The sequence below is a fragment of the Lonchura striata genome, chromosome 20 (genome assembly GCF_050655825.1).
Source record: "Lonchura striata isolate lonStrDom1 chromosome 20, ASM5065582v1, whole genome shotgun sequence".
NCBI lineage: Eukaryota > Metazoa > Chordata > Aves > Passeriformes > Estrildidae > Lonchura > Lonchura striata.
The window spans coordinates 9802244-9825314 of record NC_140722.1 but is presented as its reverse complement, the minus strand read 5'-3'; the positions used below and the strand labels follow the sequence as shown (position 1 = coordinate 9825314).

The window sequence follows — 23071 nt, the reverse complement described above, 5'->3', positions numbered from 1 at the left end:
ATCTGCTGTGCTAATGATCACTGATGGTCCCAAGCAGTCATTTAAACCTTTCCAGACTCTCTGCCTTTACCAGCTGAACACAGACCACATCCTGCACAGGTATCCCAAATTTGGAACTTTATTTATAAAATGACTCATACAGGGGCATAGTCCTGAAAGACTTCAGCCTGACAGGGCAAAATCACTGGGCAGGGCACAGTGAGACTGCTGAGGGTGACTGGAGCTATTGCCAGGGGCTCGTTTGTGGATGCAGAACCCCTTTCTGTGCTGCTGTAGGGACAAGCTCGTGTTCTTACTCTGCTGAGTATATGCCAATGAATGCCACCATGCTATGTACAGACTTTGATAAGAACTTTTCCCCTAAATTAGATGGAGGAGATGAAAATGGCTTGGCAGAACAATGTGACCTCGGCAAGGATTCCCCAAGAGCTCGGGAGCAGCTCAAGTATGGACACGCAGTGAATTATTCAAAGGGCTGCCTCCATTTCTCTGTTCTCTCCTTCCAGGTGAACTAGAATCCATACAGTGGGATAGTGGGACAATAATTTCTTCCCTTTGGTGCTATATTTAGATCATTCCTGCCAGCCACGGTGGGAGAAAGAGCCCAACAGTTCCCAGCAAACACACAATGATGAACATCCAGAGGAAGATCCTGTCGATGACCATTGCAACGTACTTCCAGTCTTCCTTCACCTGGAACACAGAGGGGAGAGGCCAATTACTGACATTTACTGGAGATTAAGATTTATGAAAACTCTTAGAGCTTTACTCCAAAGTAGGATATTTTAATATAATTCTAGAGATTGGAGGGGGAGGTCTCACTCACACTTTGTGGTCCTATAAAATGGCAAAGGTTTATTCATCAATCACCTGAGGGATCCCCAGACTGCAGGGGTGTGCATGTGAAGTCACAAATCCTTATGGATAGCACACCTCTGTGGATGATTAAGGCCATCTGCACACTCACTCTCCCATTTTTCATCATCAGCAGCTGTAACTGGATGTGTAAATGAGGCTGTGATTCAAGCTGGGGCAGTGGGGGGGATAAGAAATTACTTGTTTCCCCATGCTCATAAAAAGATTTGCTTACAGAGTAACAAAGCCAAACTCTTCCTGTGAAGGGATTTACAGCTTTGGGTGAATAAGCAGTGAAAGTGAGCCAGCAAATAAAAGTACCCTCACCCTCCTTTATCCCCTTTTTTGCCTTGCTCTGGGAGGATTTTCCAGCAATTCCTCTCTGGGGAGTTCTAGTACCATGAGGCAGAAATCGTAAATGACTGCTTCATTAAGAAACCATATATATATGAAAACCTCTTTTATTACATTGCTATTAGTAATTTCTTTCTCAGGAAGAGGCCTGATCAGGTGGTAAAGTTCTATTTGATATGACTGTACCCATTATGATTTCCTACAATTTCCCACTTGGTGATTAATAGACCCGAGGGCTGAAATTTGTCACGCTGCCTTGCTCTTTGGGGAAAACATCTCAGCAGGAGCCCACTCAAGCCTCCCCAGTGGCTGTGAATGGTGAAAGGAGACAGGGACAGTGAAGCTGCCAAAAATGCATTTTGGTAAAGAAAGCAATCCAGCTGTCAGTGAAATGCCATTTGCAGCAGAGGATGTTTCCACAGGTACAGTGGTGCTGAGCTCCCTGGCTCAGTGAGCAGCTTTGTGAGCTGGGAAATGAGGCACACACTGGAGACCATATTATATTTTCTCTGAACAAATCATTTTCAATTTCAGGAATACCTGAATGTTGTCAAAAGTGTAAGAATGGGTTCAATGTTTTCATTAAATGGATAGATTTATTCCTTTTAAAACCAGCATTGAGTTAAGCCAGCCTTTACTACTGAATAGGCAGAGAAAACAACCATGTTCATCCTGCATCTTGTCACCTTCCTGGGAAAAATCATGATATTTTATGATTGTACAGCCCTCTGCACAACCATCTGTAATTAGGATAAGTAAAAAAAAAATACTGAACCTTGAAATCAGAAGGAATTCTCTCATCCCAAGATTGTATCATTTCCTTGGGTTGTGAAGTATAATTTATTCAAATTTATAAAAGCATGTAGTGACAGGACAAGGGAGAATGACTTTAAACTGAAATGTAGTATTTTAGATTAGAAATTAGGAAGAAATCCTTTCCTGTGGGGGTGCTGAGACCCTGGCACCGCTGCCCAGAGAAGCTGTGGCTGCCCCATCCCTGGAAAGTTCAAGGGCAGGTTGGATGGGGCTCTGCTCATGGCAGGTGGAATGAGATGAGCTTCAAGATCCCCTCCAACCCAAACCATTCCGTGACTCTACAGCTCTGTGATAAGAGCTCAGTGGATAATTCCCTTTTGCTGCTGTTATTTTCTGACCTATTCATCATTTGCTGAGAGTTGGAGTCTCTATGCTTAAAATTCCTCATGAGAAAGGCATCTAAGCAAGCCCTGGATGATTGTTTTTATGGGATTAATGTCTTATGATGTAACCAATGTGTAAAGCAAATCTGAAATTTCCCATCTGATGTTCAGCTGGAAAGCTGCATTGAGTAAATAATGTCTCATTCTGGTGTAATAACTTTCTTTGAATATTTATGCTAGTAAATATAAGTGCTAGATCACACAAAGAAAAGAAACTTAATGAGTTTCTCTCTGAGCAAAGAAGAGAAGAGTGGGGGATGAACAACTTGAACAGGAATTTGCTTTTTAATGTAATGGTGTATGCAGAAATACCGAGCCCATCCTGAAAATGATGGCTGGGAGTGCATCAGATGTTTGTAAAATCAATATCCAGCTTCAGACTGAGACCACAGAGGGTGAAATTGGAAATTATGGAGAGATAATTAAAAAAAAGAAAAAGGATGAGGGAGAGAAAATGATCTGGATTTTTTGTTTTTTGTTCTGCCACCATTGCAGCATTTCCTCGTGGTCCAGCAGCCCATGTGGATCCACAGACGTCTCTCTGACATCCATGCAGCAGCCAACATCTTCCACCACAACCCCTGACCTCTATTTTGATTAGTTTCCAAGAAGCTCACTCAAAAATATTTTCGGGAAACAATCAGGGGAAGAACCAGCTGATTCCTCCACTCCCAAACTCCTGAAAAGTGGGAATCTGCAGCTCTGCCCTGGTCCAGCTCCTTGTGGGTCTGAGCCTCAGGATGTGAGTGGAGGATTGAGGTGCCTTGGTGACATCTGATGCCCAGGACCCAGAGTCTGCAATACAGATTAGAGCAGTCCCAGGCGGTTTTATTGTACTTTGTTAAAAATAACCCTGTGAGATTATCCTGTTTCCTGCCCCTCAGCTTTATTCCTTCCCATTTTATTTTTAAATGGCTTCATATCAGAGCATTCTGGAGATGCACACAGCCATGGACAGAACCACCTCCCAGATGGTGCTGGTGCTGTCTGGTTGTTTTGGCTGATGTGTGACATGGAACTTGTTTTGCCTCTCAGTCTGTAATTAATTTCTAATGGCATTTCCATCTTATGCTGGGACAATTCAGCCGTGTGTTTTCCCCAGCGCCCCATTGTGCCTGTATTGTTTGCAGATATCCTTCTGTAACAAACAACTGCCTCTTGCATTTCCCATTTTCTCTTTGCTGGAGCACTTAATTAAATGAGCTATTTACTTTTAATTTAGAAGCACTGCCCCTGTGGCAATGGAGCTTTAGAGAAAAAATAAAGAAACAGGAACTTAAAAGAAGCTCTGTTCTTCTTCTGGGAAGGTGAATGTCTCTGGAAATATTGCCCACAAGACTGCGAGATGTGTCTCAGTAGCTGCATCAGAGGGGCCTGCTGATAGATTTATTGAAGACTTCCATGAAGAAATGCCACAATTTGATTTTAAGATGAAAGCAAATTTCTGAGTACTGATTTTTTCCCCCAATAAATTCTCATTTCATTAGATCAGTTCTACTCCTCACTGTATATTTCAGTTCCAGAAGACAGTTTTCCTGCTTCTTTTTCATTTCTACTGGAGAAAAAAAATGTGCTTTCCTACTTTGTGTTACTTGGGTCCAGAGAGAGAAAATAGTGCAGCCCCACAATGGAGTCAGAATTATCCCCTCTATCCGAAAACTCAAGCTCTGCCTTCTGTGCCAAGCACAGCTGCTGTGGAACAGTGGAGAAAGGTCACCCCGAGTCCCAGGGGAGCCCACAAAGCTGCCCACAGCTCATTGCTGGATCTTTTCCTACAGCCTTTCCTCACAGCCTGGGCTGCAGGAGCTTGGGTCAGAGACCAAAGGCTCAAAGCTTCTCCTTTTCTTCTGCTTTTGATGTTTAGTGCTGTAAATAGCTTTCTCCTCAGGATGATCACTTAATTTTAAGAGGGAAGAGCAGCAGAAGGTGTCAGAAGAAAATGTGCGGCTTTTGAAGACTGCTTCATTAAAAAAATTAAGAGGAAGGAACCCAAAATATTAATTGAGCCCATTCTTGTTAACACCAACCAACTCAGCAGGCAGAATCATTTGAAATGGGAAGTATTATTGGTGTAATATTTTTTTTATTTGCACCATGGGGAAAAAATTGAGCTAAACTCAACTGACATCCAAGGCTTTACTTGTGATTGTTGCCAGAGGGAGAGAGCAGACTTTAATTCCTGCACTCCTAATGTGCTTCTGAAGTGCTTTACCCTGGCAAGGAGTTTTGAACTGGCAACTAATGAAGATGAGGATTCACAACCCATCTCTGCCACAGATTGGTTCTGTGACCTTGAATAGAAAGTTTGTGTTTTGGCTGTAACTCAACATAAGGAGTTCCTTCCTCAAAGGGATGCTGTGAAGTGAAATCCATTGAAGAGCAGAGGCCCTTAACTATGATACCAGAATATAGAAATGGACAGTAGTATTTAAGCTTTTCTTGCTAGTGCTCAGTGCTGTAAAAAATGTGAATAAAAGACACTCTATATGTGCAGGAAATCTTGTATAAACACCCTATGACTTGCACTGATTCTAAATCTTAAGAAATTTAAACTGTAGACAAAGCTAAAAAGCAGCTTTTGCATATGGATCTGCCCAGAAAAAGGTAGATAAGACTTTTCTTTAATAAGATGACTAACTTCAGGTTATCTTGTGCCTCCTTTCATTATGACCATAATTACTAGCACACAATATCTGTCCTGCAGGAAAGAGCTGTGAAAGGATGTGGCATTTGTTATCAGTGCATCATTGTCTCCATGAAAAGAAATCCTTTCAGCCTCTATTCCCTTTATTTGTAGCCATATTTACCCCCACAGAATAAGCAGGAAATTTGTTCCCCCACCTCCCTGCACAGAGCCAACTGCTCCAGTGGAAGTGCACAAATGAGGAATCGCATCACGATACGTGAGCAGAGCTGAACAGACTCACCAGTACCCCCACAGCTTCCCACAGCCTGCTTGGGCAATTTGCTTTCCTGGGCTCCACAGTCACTGTCAGTGATTAATAAAAAGCAGGGAGTGTGAAGTCCCCATTTGTCAGAGGTTTAAATAAGGAATAAGTCTCTGTTTCTTTGAGATGGCTGCGTGTTGGGTCTCTCACAAACCAAACTGCTTCTTTGCTGCCTAACAGCAACTTCACTCCTATTTTTTGCTGGGGAATCCATTGTTCTAGAGCAGCCCTGAGCCATGACCTGGTTGTGCTTTTCCCTTGGCCATCATTCCAATACCCCAAGGACATCTCCAGCTGTGCCTACAGTGGCCAAAACCCCCACTAGAGGTATGGCTGAGCCTGCCTCAACACGTACACCCTCTGCACGGCTCAAGGCTTGCTGCAGCTCCCTTAGCAGCTCATTTCTGACTTCCTGAAGGAGAGCAGGCTCTGCTGGAATACTCACCGAGAAATCCGCGTCCTCCGCCCGCAGGTGGTCTGCGATGTAGTGAACCCCTTCCACTGCCAGCTTCAGGGCTGGGGACATCAGCACGAGGTGCTGCTCTTTGGCGCCATGGCTCTTGCTCCCCTGGGCTGCCGTGCCAGCCACCACACCCCTTTTGCACTTACACTTGCACTGAGGGGGCTTGTGCTGGGGCTGCTCCCCGTTGAGGTGGCACCTCTGGGAGGCTGGAGAGCCACTGGAGTGGCCATTGGTCTGGGAAGAGTCCTCTTGCAGGTAGCAGTACTGGATGCTCCTGGACCTGCAGCGGATTGTCCCCTCCTCTGCCTTGCCGGGGCTGTACATCTGCTGGACACTCAGTGACCTGCCTTTCAAAACAGAGGTGGCCTGGGTGTCGCTCAGGGGGTGGCAGGAGGGCTGTGGAGAGGAGCAGGTCACCTGTATGGGCTCTGTGTGCAGCACAGAGTACTGCCCAGAGGGGGACTTGCAGATGGGCTGAGGCTTGGCCGGCTGCTCGAGGTGGGCACAGAAGGAGGAGGTGGGTGATGGCTCGTTGCTCTGGGGGCTGGGGGAGGATGAGGTAGTGAAGTTGGGTTCCACGTCCATCTCGGACCAAAGCCTCGGTGCGTTGGTTATTTTGTGCATGGATTCAATGAGCTTCTTGCAATTGTCCTTCACTGTGGAGGGACGTTTCATGAAAAGGATCCGTGGGACTACGTCAAGGAAGACCCTCCTCACCCAGTCCGGCATGGTGTGGGTGCGGGGCGAGCGGTGGTGCACGTTGAGCACGAAGACAGTGATGATGATAGACAAGGTAACGAATATCATGGTGAAGAGCAGGTACTCCCCAATCAGAGGGATGACCAAGGAGGTGGAGGGGATGATCTCCGTGATGAGCAGCAGGAACACAGTGAGGGACAGCAGCACGGAGATGCACAGGGTTATCTTCTCTCCACACTCAGAGGGCAGGTAAAAGACCAGGACCGTCAGGCAGGAGATCAGCAGGCAGGGGATGATCAGGTTGATGGTGTAGAACAGCGGCAGCCTCCGGATAATGAAGGAATAAGTTATATCAGGGTAGATCTCTGTGCAGCACTCGTATTTCTTGCTGTTGTAATTGCCCACAGCGTTGATGATGACCCACTCCCCACTCTCCCAGTAGTCCAGCTGGTCCACGTGGCTGTGCATGCTCACCAAGTCTATCTTGGCTTTGTCATAGGTCCAGGAGCCAAACTTCATTGTGCAGTTTTGCTGGTCAAAGGGGAAGAAGGTGACATCGATGCTGCAGGAGCTTTTATAAATAGCAGGGGGCATCCATTTAATTCTCCCATCATAGAAGAGGTGAGCCTTGGTCAGGTGGGTGACTGCAAAGTCACCATCAGCACTGGGGACAGATGGAAGACAAAAAAAGGCTCAGACTTCTCTAGGACATGTCAACTCTGTTAAGGAAATAGGATATTTAGTGCCTGGCTTCCAAATTACCTGAGAGATGCAAGAGGCACATCATGTCCAAACATTGGATCCATCTACCCTGTCCAGTGCATTTTAAGCTCTTGGCTTACACAAGTCCTGGAATTCATGCACATGTCAGCCTTCCCCTGCCATAAGTCAGTTCCTTGATGTGATTGTACACAGGTTTTCCCCAGAGTTTCCCAGATGTGCTCTGGAATGGGTTGGGTTTCTTTTAGAAGAGGGAGGAAGTAGTATCAGATAGTGTGTCTGTGGTCTCGGCAGAATTATTTGTGACAGCTGCTAAAAATGAAAGAGAGCTGGGTAATCACCCAGTCTTTTATGTGAAAAACAGCAAGAACATCCTATTAGTAGGAATAATGAACATTAATCTTTTGATTTCCCAGTTAGGAAGAGAATTGGCTTTTGTGGTGTCTTCTCACAGGAACCCTCAGCTGGGGGTTATCAGATAAATATATAACAGCTCAGGAATTTGTATTGGAATTGTATGAATAAATTGTATTTTCCAGACTTTTGGAGGAAGAACCCGAGTTACAAACAGCAGCACTGCCAGACAAAGGACAGGCTGTGCAAGGGAAGAGAGCTTCTGCTAAAAACTTGAGATGAATTATTCAGGCTGATACGAACATAAAGCTCTCTACTCCTGCCCGTGCTTCTGGCTGGAGCCAGCCCAGCCTGCAGTTGCCAAAATCCCTGGGCCCTGCTCTGCTGCTTCAGTGCCCAGATGTGCCCTGACAGCAGCCATGCAGTGACAGGGGACACTCCCCTCCTCCTCCCTACCAGCAGCAAGATCATCAACACACGGGTGATCCAGCAGGGCTCCTCAAGCTGCAGAAGGCACAGGAACTTTCTGAATTAATTTCTTTAGGAGACCATTCATTTATAAGCAAAATTAAAAAAAAAAAAAGACTTTTTGATAGTTTCATAGAATCACAGAATTATTTTGGTTGGAAAGGACCTTAAAGACAATCTGATTTCAACTCCCTGCCATGGAGGTTTATTTTGTCCCCCCTTCCACTAGACCAGGTTGCACCAATCCCCATCCAATTCCAATCTGGCCAGGAGCAATTCCAGAGATGAGACAGCCACAGCTTCTCTGGGCAGCCTGTGTCACAACTCACGTCACACATTTCCACTTGTGAAACATCCTAAAAATGAGACTGGTGTAGTATTGGGAAATAGTGGCAGGATCTGGCACTTGCTGAGCTGCCTTGGCCAATGTGGTTTCTGGGCAGAGATGGAAACGTCCCCAGGCCTCAGGATCACAGCCCAGATGTCCTTGAGACAATTTTCTAGGTTGCTTGAATTAATGGAAAAATAAACTCAGAATTCTTGTGTGGTGGAGAACCAGGTTTTACTAAACTCTTCTTTGCTCTTTTTGTTATTTGGGGCAGATTTTGGACAAATAAAAAGAACACAAAATATTTAAAACACTAAAAAAAGAGTGGAAGCTACATACAATACTTTCACTGAGGGATTAAGACAAAATCAGCACAGAGATCTACTCTGAAGCAAACAAACCTGGGCCATTGTACAATCCATCCAGCTCCTGTCCTAACTCTTCTTTCTTAAATCTAATTTACACTCCAGAACATGTGATTTGGCTGAAAACCACCTTTTTTTTTATATCTGGGTTTTGCCAGGAGCATAGTAAAGCCAGATTGAGATATGAAACATGCACAGCAAGTGACAGTCCAGTGCTTTCTGTCCTTGCTGGTTTTCTTTTTAAATCTCAGTAGGAATATGGAATCTGATTCTGCATTTAATGATATCTCTGAGGCATCATTAAATCACTCATTAATGGAGTAATATCTTTAATTGGATCTTATTAGAGAAAAGGGATTATGAGCATCCACTATGAGTGTTTCCCTTCTTAGGTAGAGCAACGTGCAAGTGGCCTGATAAACAACACAGATGTGAATTTTTCTTTTGAAAACTCTTGGGAAAAAACACACCTAACTCTTTCTAAAATTGCATCCAGGAATGATAATAATTCATGTAACTCTGTTTCACTCCCAGAAATGCCTTCCCTGGCAATTTTGCAGTTTTTGTGTGATCCCCACACTCCTCTTCTACAAGTGTAGATGGAACCATTGTGATGCTGCAGATCTTGTGTATCATTTGTTTCTGTAAATTATCTGCTTTTTAATGAGGAATATATTTTTTTACTATTTTTTAATTGCTCGCCTAACAAACCCAACTTCATCCTGGGTCCTCTTTGGCCCACATGTTTTTACAAATAATACTGGCACTGCTTCCAGGCTGGATTTTGCCTGCAGTGCCATGGCAGGAGTGAAACCAGCTGCAGAACATCTCCTTGGATTTAGTCAGTTATTGACTCTGAGGAGCCATAAAACACCCTGGGATGCTCCAGCCTCTCCAACCTACCAGGACTATGAAGGAACTCCTGACTTTACTGAGTGTGTTTGGATTTCTCATTGCAGTTCAATGCAGAGGAATTTGTAAGCAGGGTAAATCAGCCATGTTGTGTACATAGAATACATCCCAGCCAGCCACATCATGCAAAGGCAGTATTCCCACTTGTCTCACCCTTCTTGCATCCATGTATTTTTGCCTCCTTCCCCAAGATTTCCACCCACACTGGACCTTCAAGCTTATGTTTAGTGGAATGGAAGCTGTGCCTGCTGGCAGCCTGCCCATGAAGGAGAGCCTGAAGAGATTCTCCCTCCCCTCCTGCAGGAGACTTTGATTCTGCTCCTCTCCACATGAGAGAGGGAGCAAACAAGGTCACCTGGCTGTTGAGTGCTTCCCAAAGTCTTTTTCCAATCTCCAAGTGATGGAGGTGAGATAACCAACTGCTCAGTCTGCAGTTGGGAGACTGGGGAAGCCCTGTGTTCTTCTGGACAGCTTTGCCGTGGGAAAACCCATTCCTGTTCCCACAGCCCTGAGTGCACCAGGTGAACACTGAGACAGGAAGGTGGGAGACCTGATGAAGTGGGACAGAGCAAATCTGCAGACATTCCTTCAGAGCAGTAGCACGTTGTCATCTCACTCAGTGGAGATGACTCTGTTGTGACAGTTGTCATGAAAATCCATTTGGAAGAAGGCGTGAGTGCAAGGCAAACATCACAAGAGCTGAAGAATTCAGATAGTCAAGCTCTCCTGGTTACTCTGACCTGACAGCTTTAAAAATATGTCAGTAATAAAGAACTGGAGCTCTTATATTTTTAAGTCAAACACAGCAGTGCACACCAAGAAAGAGAGAAGACAATTACTTATTTTTTTCAAAAAATAAAAAAACTGCTGTGTCCTGCAGCCTTTGATTTCTCATTTTGAGAAAAAAGGCTGCTCTAGTAAATCTCCTAAGTTTATAAGGGTTTAAGGATGGCATTGCTTTACTGACATCTACCAGCTATGTTCTACTAAAAAGCTCTGCTGACGGAGAATTTTTATTTTCTTTTTCTACTTTCTATTTTCCTGCAGTTGGGAGATACAGCATCTCACAAAATTAAGTGTTTTCAGAGTGCATGTAAATGAGGCACATATTTATTTTAATTTCTGATGACTCAATTTAAATCCAAACAGACCTTTAAAAGCGTGAAAATTTTCTATACACATATATGGATAGAGTAGAATGTCCTCACTTAAAGCATTTTTCATCAAAGAGCAGTAACAAAGAAAAAAATGGTAGTATTAGAAGCCTGCACCTTTTTGGTACATATTATAGAGCTGCTTCTGGAATGTTCAGATTAAAATTCTTTTCAAAGGGAAACCACAAAATATTTACTGGAAAATATATACTGTTTTGTGCTACCAAATAACTCAAATGCACTGCTTGGAAGGCACCTCTGGAACTGTCTCCTGCCCAAAACTCCCTGCTCAAAGCAGGTCAGCTACAAGAGGATCAGGACCTCACCTAGCTGGGTTCTAAATATATCCAGGATCTTGGCAACTTGGGAACAAAACTTCCTGGGTGCCCAGGGGAGATGTGTGGGCCCTGATGGGACTTCCCTCAGCCACATCCCAGCTTTTGCTGGGTTTAGGTGTTTAGAAACCAGCAGTAATTAATGATATTTTGATTGTTGCTCAGCAAAAGAGGCACCATCCTCAGCAAAGGCTGTGCTAGAATGAGCACAGGTGTCGCAGGAGGCTCTGGCTCTGCTGGATTGGTGCATTTTGCTCCAATTCTCCCCTTTGCCAAGGATCCTTGCCAGCATTTTGAAGGCAGAGCTCCTGCTCTGTCTTAGAATGGTAAGAGCATCCCTTGGGCGTGAACAGAGCAGCAGCCCAGGAGAGGGATCCCTCTGCAGATTTCCTTCCATCAGCTCCTGCATTGCTGGGTAGAGCTTGGCAGCAAACCTCAAAGCATCTGAAGATGTCCCTCTCCAGAAAAACAACCACTGAGCCTGCCAGAAGAATCAGGAGAACTGAAGGGTGAATCAGTGATTTTTTTTTTTTTCTTGGCCTATTATAAATAAAGCTGGTGCAGAATAAGGAGGTCTGTGCCAATGCACATAAAGAAAAATGTCAAGCATGTTTCCAATTTTAAAGGTTACGCTGGGGCATCTTTTGGTATTTCTCCTCCAAAGAGCTTTGAGATGAGTCACGAAACCAGTGTTACTCCATAAATCTAACTGGTTGCAAACATAACAGTGTAGTTCACGAGAACAAGGTGCTGAGTACTTTTCAAAAAAACTCTTTGCTTTTCCATGATTTTAAAAAGCTGACTAACAGACATATTCTTTTCCAGTCTAATAATCCCTTTGTGTACATTTTATCACTGGATGAATTCCTCAAGATATTTCCTGTGCCTAATTACAGGCATTTGTATTTGATTTTCCTTCACATCTGATCTTGTCTTTTTTGTTTCTTTGGTTTTTTTGGGTTTGTTCGGGTTTTTTTTGTTGGTAACTGTGGATTCTAAGGCAGGGATTACTTTCTGGAACAGTTAATCCCAGAAAAAACCAAGAAAAGAGAAACTTCTGAATTCTCAATATTCCCAGTAGCTTCTTCCCAGGTTTTACAATCACCAGGCTGGAGAAGACAAATGCTGTGATAATACCATGACCATCCAGCTGAAAACCAGCATCAGGCTTAAGGATGTGGGCTTGGATTGCCCTGGACTGCCTTCAACAGCTGGAGCACCTGGATGCAAACCTGTGCTTCCAGGGATTTCTCCTCTGGAGGTCCTATGTTGAACAAGTGACTCAACACAGTGGTGGAGAAGCAAGAAAAAAAAAAACAAACAAAAAAAACCCAAAAAACCCCACTACAAACAAAAAATGCAACCCCCAAGAGCTCATTCCTTCATTAGAGAAAAGAATACAATTCACTTTTTTGTACTTCAAATATACAAAGAAAAAGTAAAATGTTCTTCAAAGCCATTCATTAATGGAAAAACAAATCAGTGCAGAGGATTAGATAATTCATTTAGAAATGATTTGGTGGTGCCTGAAGAGCCTTTACAACCTCAGATAAGGAACAGCCTGTTTTTTTGGCAAAGAGGACACTTTGTCACTTCACTATGAGGAACTCATATTCCTCTGCTGTACATATGTTATGTCACATCCAGTAGAAACTATTTGCAGAGTCTTGGAACTTATCTCATCATGCCTGAAAATTCAGCAGCATATTAATTTCCCTGTAGGATATTAATTTCTTTTCAGATTCCTTATGAATGTTGACAACTACATTTAGTCTCTAGGCCAAACCAGCTGAATTTACTGATTTAATTTGGGTCTCGAGAGTGGGTAAATTGAATGTTTTTTACAATAATGAGCCAAGATATGAGAGTAACCTCACAACAAAGGTTTCGGTTTCCTCAAAGATGCAATTCTGCAATCAATTGAAATTTTACCATTTTTGTAATATATAACCCACGATTAAAACAGAAGAGGTATTTGTATAATCTTTCCTAAAGGAGTGCATCCAATAGAAATACCATATTTTAATAATGTTGTAAGCAATAATTAGCTCACACTAAACAGGCTGAAGACAGCAAAAGGTCAGTGTGGCCTCTCGCTCTCTTCCACCAAGGTTTCTTTGCACATTTTTTGCTCTCAGAGACCCAGAATCATGTGCAGCCATGTTAAACTCCCTCTAAACTATACATATACATGTGTAAAATATGAGATGGCCTCCTTGTTAGCATCACCATGGCTAATCACTATCATTTCCAGCTGAGATGCCCACCAGGAGAAGGCCTGGCTGGGAATGCAGTTGGTGAAATCCTGTGCCAAAGAGCCTCACCTTGGTGTCCCCTCGCTCTGAAGGTTTTGCCTTGCATTTGCCCTGCAGTCCCTAAAATATGTGAAACCTGATGAAGATATTGGCTGCAGCTCCAGATGTGTTTGGCAGGAAGTTAGGTGGGAGAGAGAAGTACATGTCAGGGCAGAAAACATTTTGTATAAGAACAAAGGGAAATACAGCAGTGAAGACGTGGATTCATGGAAACCCACTAGTGTCTGGTGCCTAGCTCACATCCATGTTTAACCCGTGGATAATTAAATTAAAAATGCATGATAGGCTCATGACAACCAACAGATGAATGCATGATTATTAATGCTAGGTATGGATCAAGGGAGGGAAGCAGCTTGGATGTGGGGAGCTGAGGCATGAGCTCTCCCTGTGTGTCAGCAGGTGCCAGGACAGCCAGATTTGCTACTGCAAGTCAGAGCAGTAAGGTGGGCAGGACTGAAACTCTCACTGCCCAGAAGAGGTTGGGAAGGACATTCTGGAGTAGCTGCTGTGGCCAGGAGATCAGACCCCTGGAGTCCCTGTAGAGACTCAAATGACAGCAACAATGAGCTAAAACAATGGGGCAGAGGGGCAGGAGCCAAAGGCTGCCAGCTCAAGGTCGGGGTGTCCTGGACATCTGGAGGATGTCTTCAGCATGAATCCCTAAAATGTCCAGAGATATAAAGGATACCAAGGTCTCGTGGAGTCTTCCTCATCCCTGGAAATGGTCAAGGCAAGGCTGAGCAGAGCTTTGAGCATCCTGGTCTAGTGGAAGGTGTCCCTGCCACTGGGATAAGATCATGTTTAAGATTTTGTCCATCCCAAACCATTCTGTCGTCCTGTGATTCGTTATTCCCTGGCCATCCTCATCAACTGTGCTGAGCCAAGGGAGAGGAAGCAGAGGTGACATATCAGGTTCTTCTGTGCCAGCAGCTCCAGCAAAAGGATGGTTTGACGCACAAAGGCCACGCAGGGATTGTGCCACATCATTTCTTTTGGCATCATGGTCCACCACAACAACCACCAGAAGCTCCAAAAATAATAACCCTTGCCATTGTCGTTAATTAAACAATGAGAATGACAAGGACATTATTTTTTCTTTCCAGTGGAAGCTGTGAACACCTTTCTTGGCTGCCAAGTGAGACACTTTTGATGCAACACTCACGCTCAGAGTGTGTTCCTGGAGGGCAGGAAGGTCCAAGTGCCTCTGAATGAATCATTTCCATTGGGCTAATCTCTGAAAGGTGCTCAGTGAGGATGCAGTGATTTCCGAGAGGTTTGCAATCACTCCACACCACTGAGGATCCAGAATGAGCTAATGGGAAAGATAACAGCCCCTGCAGTCTCCAAAGCTCACAATCCCCTCGACAGATTCCAGCTTTAGCCATTTATTTTGGTTTTTAAACAAAAGCAAAATCATATCAAGCTAGAACCAGGCGACTGTTTATTAAAACCAAGCCTGGCTGCTGCTGTGAGGGCTTTCTCTGAGTGTCAGCCACAGGCAAGGATGCTTTTCTTTGATGCCTGCAGCAAGTGTTTTCTCTGGGGCCTGTGCTCGGGTGGGGGACTGGGATATCTGACATCCTGGGAGACTGGAGAGCTGTGGTGGGGCTCCAGGGAGAAAACAGCCTTGGCACTTGGGCAGCATTTCTAAGAACATCAACAGGCTCCAAAGGAAAGAAAGAAAACCACAACCTGCTCCCTGGGAAGTGTCCATACAAGGGACAGCTTCCAAGTATCTGCAGTGAGGAACAAATACCTATTTAGAAATCAATTCAGAATGGTATTTAGCTGACCTGAATCCCCTGTTTGTAGATGCACAAGCCTGACACGTTTCAGCATATTTTCCTTATTTAAGCCCATCATCAGTAATTGGCTTTTCCAGTTGATGGTGATGAATTAGGGGAGAGCTCCTGGGTGAAATGAAATTGAAGAGGACTGAAAGCTCAAATCCAGCTTAATTGTGCATCTGATATGTGAAGAGAAAACAATACCTGGCATCCCCCAACAAAACTGGCTGCCCAGAGGAAGGATCATTAGGAGAGCAAAGCCCTTGTGATGAATGTCAGTCATATAATTTAAAGCACGTTATAGAATCTACATGAACTCCAACCACAGAGAACAAAATAAAGTGGAATTACTGCAGGAAATATTTTAAGCTCATGAACAGAGGAAAATGTGCAAGGATGGGTTTGCCCTCTGGTCACAGTGCTCACACTCACTTGTTGTACAGGACAATGTCTGGCCTCCAGATGAGCTCCGAGGGGATTCGGATGGAGGTGACATTTTCATATTCCTGGGGGTCCCAGCGCAGCTTGTAGTCATGCCACTCCTGCCAAAAATGAGGTGGTTACAAAGCTGGGAGAGTTCAGGAGAAAAAACAAAAATAAACATGGAAAACCACATATTTGGGGGCACCCACCTGTTTCACCCACACATTTGTGGTCATCATTTGATTTTTCTCATCCTGAAATGGAAGATCAGATATTGGTTAGAGGAGCAGATTAAATGGCCCAAAGAACCCTCTTAATTTCCCTTAATTGTATTTAATTTATGTAATTACAAATCACCTCTGCAATAAATGTAATTTTGTCTTGGAAATCAAAAGCAGATGTTTCTGTCATTTGACATGGGACAGGGCACAGCTGTCTGATACCAATGAACAGCTGAGCCTGCACCTAAGCAATCCTGTGAGCAGATGGACTGGAATTTATTGGGATTTTACTCAGTGCTGATGGATTCAGCCTGGGATGATGATACCAGGTAGAGGAAAAAGCTCCCCAGACTGCCTTTGACCTGAGCACTGAAGGAGGGGAGTGATGGATATAGAAATCCTGACTCACACACGTGTGGTGGATTCCAGCTTCATCTTCAAGGGTGTTCTCCTATGAAATATTATCCATGGACACAGCTCTGGAAACAAAAAGCTCAGCAGCATTTCTCCTTCTACCAAATACATGAGCTTGTGGTGCTATGGATTGGGTTTTCTGAGTAATTCCTCTGCTGACATGGAATTCTTGGGTAGCCTGGTGCATTTCCATCAACGGATAGACTTTCTATGCAGAAATAGTAGACTGTATATACATATTTAAATAATGTCAGGCATTTATAATGCTGGCAGCACTGCAGTAGAGTTAATTACTGTTTGCTGCTTGCCTTTTGTGCCCTCTGTAAGTAACTCAGATGAATGATGTGGGCAGAGCCCAGTGCTGGTCTGACTGAAGTGTCCCAGCAGAGCTCAGGGTTTATTTGTGTGGGGTTTTTATCTCTTGCCTCGGTTGGCACCAAACTCAGCTGAGTTGGCAGGGCTCAGCTGACAGCAAACTGCTCATCATTAACCTTGTCTTGTGGCAGTTCAGGATTGATTGTGAACATTAAAACTCAGGATGTTTGGGGGGAGCTCTGCCTCCTCCTCCCTGAGCCTCCTCATTGCTGTTGTGGCACCAGGTGTAAAACCTGAGCAGAGATTCTCTGCTCTGGGGTTAGGGACCAGAAGCACATGGAGGAAGGAGGAACACAAAAACAATTCAATGATAAACAAAGGGAGAGAAAACATCCAGCTGCTTCTTTGCTGATGGAAGATGAAGACTGCCATGACCTGGACCACTCCTTGAGAACCTGCTTCTCTTACCACTGTGCAATTCAATCACCCGAGGGTCTCCACCACAGCCCCTCCACCACACCACCAGCATCCCAGTGTAGCTGGTGCTGCTTTTTCCTGGAATTCTCCTCCCTGGAACCACCCTTGGTGGAAGCTCCTGCACAGCTCCAGTCCCACGGAATTATCTGGGAGGGGTTTGGAATGTGACAATGGCCAAGCTCCTCCTCAGCTGGGTGCAGCAGTGACCCCACAGCCATGGGGGTGTTGCACTGCCTGACCACTTCTCTCAAGGTGAGCACAGCAGTGAGGTCCTGCAGACACACAGGCACAGGAGTCCAAATGTGTCTGCTCCTGGACATGTATTTGACCTCTCCCCCCTTATTCCTGGTCTTAGAAAACCCTCCAGGGTAAGGTAAGGACATGCAGGAATGTAGAGTTCCCCATTGATTTCTCTTCCCCTGCCCCCAGCTTTTGTCAGCAGGAGCTGGGGTTTGAATACAGCTCTGATTTCCCTTTCAGACTCCTTGTCGTTGGGAGCTGAGCATTGTGTCTAACAATTGCAGCAGGGTTTGCACCAAAACTGTCACTGTGGGGAAGGGGGAGAGAGCTGAAGAGCCACAGTGGTGGCAGGAGTGTCACCAGTCACAGACTGGGGCAGCAGGGCTGAGAGCTCTCCTCCAGCCGTGCCCACAGGTCCCAGCACAGCTCTGCCTGTGAGCTGCACTCCTAACCACTGACATGGTTTTAAGATTAATTTTTCTTAAGTAAGCTGGGAAAGCTCTGTGGAGCAGGTGTATCGATTCCCCGTCTTCCACAATTCTGCAGCTTCATAATGGAGAGTCTTTCTCATGCCTCCACAGTCACTAATGTCTTATCTTTAGTCTTATCAATTATTCAGATGAGAACCATGCATCTTCAACATTAGCAACTGCAAAAAGCCCTGGATCCCTCAGGCTGACATAAGAGTGAGGAGGGGAGGGGGGGACCATTGCTGTGCTGCAAAGCTGGAAGTGGATGGCTTCTCCAGCAACTGGTGTCTTGGATTCCTCACCTCCTGAACCATCTCAGCTGTTTCCTTTTAATCTCAAAAATCTGATTTCAAAATATAAAACTGTGGAGAGTCATCTGCTAGGATTGTCCCACACCAGTAATGTCTTTAGGTTGCATTATTCTTTCCATTTTCACAGGAACCACAGAATGGTTTGTATTAGAAGAGGCTTCAAAGCTCATCCAGTCCCAACCCTCTCCAATACCTTCCACTAAAACAGGCTGATCAAAGCTTCATCCAGCCTGGCCTTGAACACTTCCAGGGCTGGGGCATCACCACTCCTTTCATTCTGCCACATAACTGCAGTAAAAAAATGACAGGGAGTCCCCTCTTCTGAAAAATAAGGGGTTTGGACAAGATGGCCTTTAAAGGTCCCTTCCAACCCCAACCATTTCATGAAAGCCAGCCCAATATCTGCTCAAAGTATGTGCAGCTGCACACACACTGTCATGGGAGTGCCACATGCAAATTGGGACAGGAAGGAGAGAAATGCAGGAGCAAGATCTGCACAAACTCTAAAGCGTGTGAGTGTGTCTGGCATCTGCAGCCCGGCAGGGACCTCCTTTGTCCAACACTTGACCCCAACACACTGTGCCAGAATAATCCCATAAATACTGTTTCAGTGCAATCTTGTACAGGGCATATGCAGTTTGCATGTGTGACTTCTGTCTGAATAAACATTCAGAATTTTCTTGTTAATATCTGCCAGATTAGCTAAAAACCCTCAAAACTTTCATTTGCAGAAACCTCTTCAGGCAATCTCTCTTCCCAGGGTGTGCAAAGCACTGTCCCTATTAGCTTGTGTAAATTAGCGTTAATGATCGTGGCTCAAATTCCAAATTAGGTATTTGATTTATTATTTTGCCAGAATTCTAAATGCCAGAGAAGCACAGCTCTGGTCCCAGGGCTCCACTGCCCTGCTGTGATCAGTCCCATGGGTTTTGACAGGGAATTTGGGATTTTGCCTGTAGTAAATGAAGAGTAAAGGATCCACTTTGATGGCCAGCTACTCTCAGGAGTCCCCGCCGTGTTCCACCAGGTCTGTGTGCATGATTGCTGTTCTCTGCTGAGGGCAGAGCCTGCCCAACCCAAACCAGTGAAACCCACACACCAGGAGCCTCTCCCAGGGCCCAGCCTGGTTAATTTTGGCCTTTTTTTTGCACAAAGAGGCTGCACGTACCACATCGATGAGCTGGGCGATGGACAGGCCGAAGCGCACGAGGACCACGTCCGAGATGTTGGCCACGGGACGGGACCACTTGTTATAACCAGAGAAGAGTTTCTTCAGGAGCCTCTCCTCAGCGTGGGCTCGGGTCTCCACATGGCCAAAGGCTGTGGGGAAGGAATGAAACACTTGTAGATCCAAGGGCTGGCACACCACAGCTTGGGGATGCACAGGAGGGTGATGCTAATCAGGTGATTTATCTCCCCTCTATCCCCAACATTGCCAGGCATTCCTCGCTCTATTCACCCACTATTACAGAGCAGGGTTGGTCTGAAGGAAGTGGCAGCCCCAGTGATACCTATAGAAAACACTTCATGAGCCATTCTTCCCTGAATCTGGTCTAATTTTTATGGCCACTTTGTGGCAAGTTGGAGTCTGCAAGCAGGAAAGAAGGATGCTAGAAGGGCAAGCCAAAAATGAAAAAGCAACCTCCAGCGAGAGCTAGGGATTGTGGATCAGATTTACATATTAAAAAACTGGCATTTCTGATAGCAGAAAAAAGCAGATTGAAATTCAACTCTTTAACCTGCTTAGTGGATATTTCACAAAAACAACGGGAGAAGGAAGAGGATGGAGAAGGTGGAGAGCACAAGCTGGATAACAAGATCCCAGTTTTGCTCGGGCATAACTTTAAAAGTTGGAGGCTGCAAGGAGCAGCCCTGACCCCGCACGTAGGCTCTGGGAGCTGTCAGAGGTGCCTGGTTGCTGTTAAAAATTAAAGCCACGTTTCATCCAGAGGCTGTCGGAGGAGCTGCACTCCTGTGCCGGCAGTACCAGACAGAGGGGAGAGGGAGCCAGGGGCTGTCCCCACGTCCCTCGTGGAATATGGCTTCTACTTAGTCTTTAGCTGCCCTGGATTATACAAAGGGAAGCATTAGCTGAGCGCTGGCTGCGCTCTCCCCAGCCGGAGCTGTAGCCCCGAGACACATTAACACACTTTACCCAGGGAAGAAAAGAAGCAGGATGCTGAGCCCCCGTCTGGATTCTCCCTCCTGTCCCCTTCCCACAGTGGCTTTAACCCTTTCTCCATCAAATCAGACAGGGAGCAGAAGATAAAGGCAAAGCGCTGCTCAGCAGAGGCTGATGCTCGGGGGACCAGAAATGCTGGGGTAGAAGAGTGGAGGAGTCAGGGAAATTCCCTGCTGCTTTCTGCAGCGTGTCTTTGAGAGGGATAAGGGAGGAAAGAGCCAAAGGGCAGAGCAACGGGAGAAGAGCTTTCTCAAACTTACCGGGGAAAATGCTGGCACACAGCAGGAGGAGGAGGTTTCCCTTAGGCACGGGAAATCCCATCGTGGAGCAGAGCTTCAGTGTGCAGAGTCTCCCGTCGGGGCAACTTTTCTGCTCTGAGTCTCTGGATCCTCCAGGTTCATTCCCCCGAACTCCTTTCGCTCTCTCCCTCTGGGAAGGGGATGCTTTGCTTTTGCAAAAGGGATGCAAAGCTGGTGCTTTGGTTCTGTTTCGTTTGTTTTTTGTTGTTTTTTTTTTTTTTTTTTTTCCTTCTATCTTCCGAGCGATCTCCAGCTCTTCCTCCTCGAAGGATGCTGCTTGCCGGGACGCTGCTGCTCGTTTACTCACAGGTGATGTGCCAGGGCTGCGGGGAGCTGCTGCGAGAGCCCGGGGTGCCCAGCCCTCCTGGGCTCTCCTGCTGCTCCTTCCCTTCCCTTCTCTTCCCTGCTGGTTTGTTTGCTGCTGCTGCTGCTGCTTTCAGCCTCCCCCCAGCCCTTGGGCAGCCTTTGCTCGGGTTTTGCAGCTGATGGGCACCGATGATGCCTGCGGAGCAGAGTGAGCGCAGCGTGTTTGTATATTTAATCTAGTCAGACCTGCCCGCCTCCTGCCTCCAGGAGGAGGAGGAGGAGGAGGAGGAGGAGAGAATCCCTGCGCTTCAGCAAACAGGCTGCAGGGAGGAAAACTTTTGCAGGAGAAATAAAGGGGGAGATCCAGAGCCCAGCTGCAGCCAGAGGTGCATATGGGGCCAGCTGGGATCTTTACAGCACCGGAAGCCCAAACAGTTCTTAATTAACGAAAGCTGTCTCTTTAATCTCGTCCAAATGCTTTTCAAAATCACTCCAGTGTAATTAGACTGAGATATTTCTGGCGTGGGCACGTATCTTTGCTGTCAATAATTACTGGGGTGATGAACCTGCCCAGGAGAACAGGGCTCTGCTGTGCAAACATGTAGTACAAATACAAATATTATTGTCTTCCCACGGGCAATATTGCAAACCAGGGGGGAGACTGAGACAAGGTCACTTGGATTTATCTATATTTGAATGTACCTTAAATACATCACAAAAAATAATTCTACTAAAGTCTTTCAAATTTGGTGGAGGAAAGGATGACTCCTTATGTTAGCAAGGAACTATTACTCCAGCCCTTCATCTCATATCCCTGATTCCTTGCATGGGAGACATGGAGTGGAACTCTCCCCATTTCATTTCAAAACTAGCTTTGATATTAACACAATTACTTCCACACGGATAGCAAATGGATTTAATTTTCAGGCAAGGGTAATGTTGCCAGCTGCAAAATTAATCAGAGTCTGTTCTAATAATATTAGGCACATATTTTATGTATAATACTTTTCCTACTTCCAAAGCATCTCAAATATCTTCCAATATAATAGATTGCTCACTGCAAATGGGGAGGATTAAAGTCACAAGAGAAAATAGGTCTGTAGTGAGATTATAAATAATATCACTGTAGTACCAAACTCAACTTGTCTTGTTTTCTTATCTCTTCCTCAACAATTATCAGCATTTCCCGTGACAAATCACACCCTATTTTCTCACCTTATGGATTCCTGTACAATTTCCTGCTTTGCTTTCCGAGTCCTGACCCTCACTGCAGCACCTGAGCACCAGTGACATGGTATAAAAATCTGTAGTGCTCATTCCAGGGAACCATACAGCATTAATTTAATGAGCAGCAGATGTGAGATCAAATTAACTGGGAGCTGAAGCGTAGGACACATCCTGAGAGGCAGGTCCTGTGCAGCTCTGAGCACCTCCAGCAAGAGAGGAGCAGAGGGGCAATCACTCCTCACCAGGGTTAAAACAGCATCATCCTGTCTCCTACTGCAGGCACTTTCCCAAAAACAACTGCTAAAAAAACTCCTAGCATTTCTTTAAACGACTTTTCTCTGTGGAATCTGAAGTCTGCAGGTTCTTGTACCCCTTGTTATGTCCAGCCTTGCTCAGTTCTGACCCAGCAGCATTAAATGAGGGAATCCTGGGTTTCTGTCCACCTACAGCCAGCCCTGAGCACCAAACACAACAAATAGTGGGGAATAGATTTCTAAAGGCCATTTTTCAGTGAGGCTGGTGCTGTGCACAGGTCACACCCCGAGCAGCCAAACCCAAGGGATGCAAGATCAACTATTCCCTTCTGAAAACCTTGGCCATAAATAATACAGGTATCCTTGACTACAGGCCCTCCTGTGCAGAGCTGATTCAAATCCCATGGACAAACCCCATCCATCTTCACCTTGCCTGGCTTTCCATGCTGGCGAGTGAACACTGCTGTTAGATTAACCCTATAAATTATTTTGATTAAAAAAGGATTTCCTTCTTTTGGAAATTAATCGTAAATCATTATTTCCTATGAGTGAAACGTTTATCCCTCACCTCGCTGGCCATGTGTGGAATGAGCATATTTTACAGTGGTTTCTGTGCCTTGAAGTGACCTTGTTAAATCTCACTGCCAGTTTCTTTCTGCATCATTGGGCCATAACA

General features: G+C 45.3%; 1 protein-coding gene across 1 annotated transcript; it reads right to left on the bottom strand.

The window, feature by feature from the left end:
* Positions 1 to 102: 102 nt before the first annotated feature.
* On the bottom strand, positions 103 to 21238 carry CHRNA4 (cholinergic receptor nicotinic alpha 4 subunit). Its single transcript, XM_021527264.3, has 6 exons — positions 20570 to 21238; positions 19296 to 19447; positions 15889 to 15933; positions 15689 to 15798; positions 5802 to 7182; positions 103 to 693 (listed from the first exon to the last, which is right to left on the bottom strand). Exons 1-6 carry the CDS (start codon positions 20628 to 20630, stop codon positions 568 to 570), a joined length of 1875 nt encoding a protein of 624 aa, XP_021382939.1. The 5' UTR covers positions 20631 to 21238; the 3' UTR covers positions 103 to 567.
* Between the last annotated feature and the right edge of the window lie 1833 nt (positions 21239 to 23071).

What these genes read in the sequence shown, in the direction of transcription:
- CHRNA4 (XM_021527264.3), bottom strand. Translation starts at nt 20,630, where the DNA reads ATGGGATTTCCCGTGCCTAAGGGAAACCTCCTCCTCCTGCTGTGTGCC. An exon ending in TCGCCCAGCTCATCGATGTG is followed by an intron (nt 15,934 to 19,295) that starts GTACGTGCAGCC and finishes CTTCCATTTCAG; the next exon opens with GATGAGAAAAATCAAATGAT. An exon ending in CGGAGGACGCGGATTTCTCG is followed by an intron (nt 694 to 5,801) that starts GTGAGTATTCCA and finishes TCTGTGTTCCAG; the next exon opens with GTGAAGGAAGACTGGAAGTA.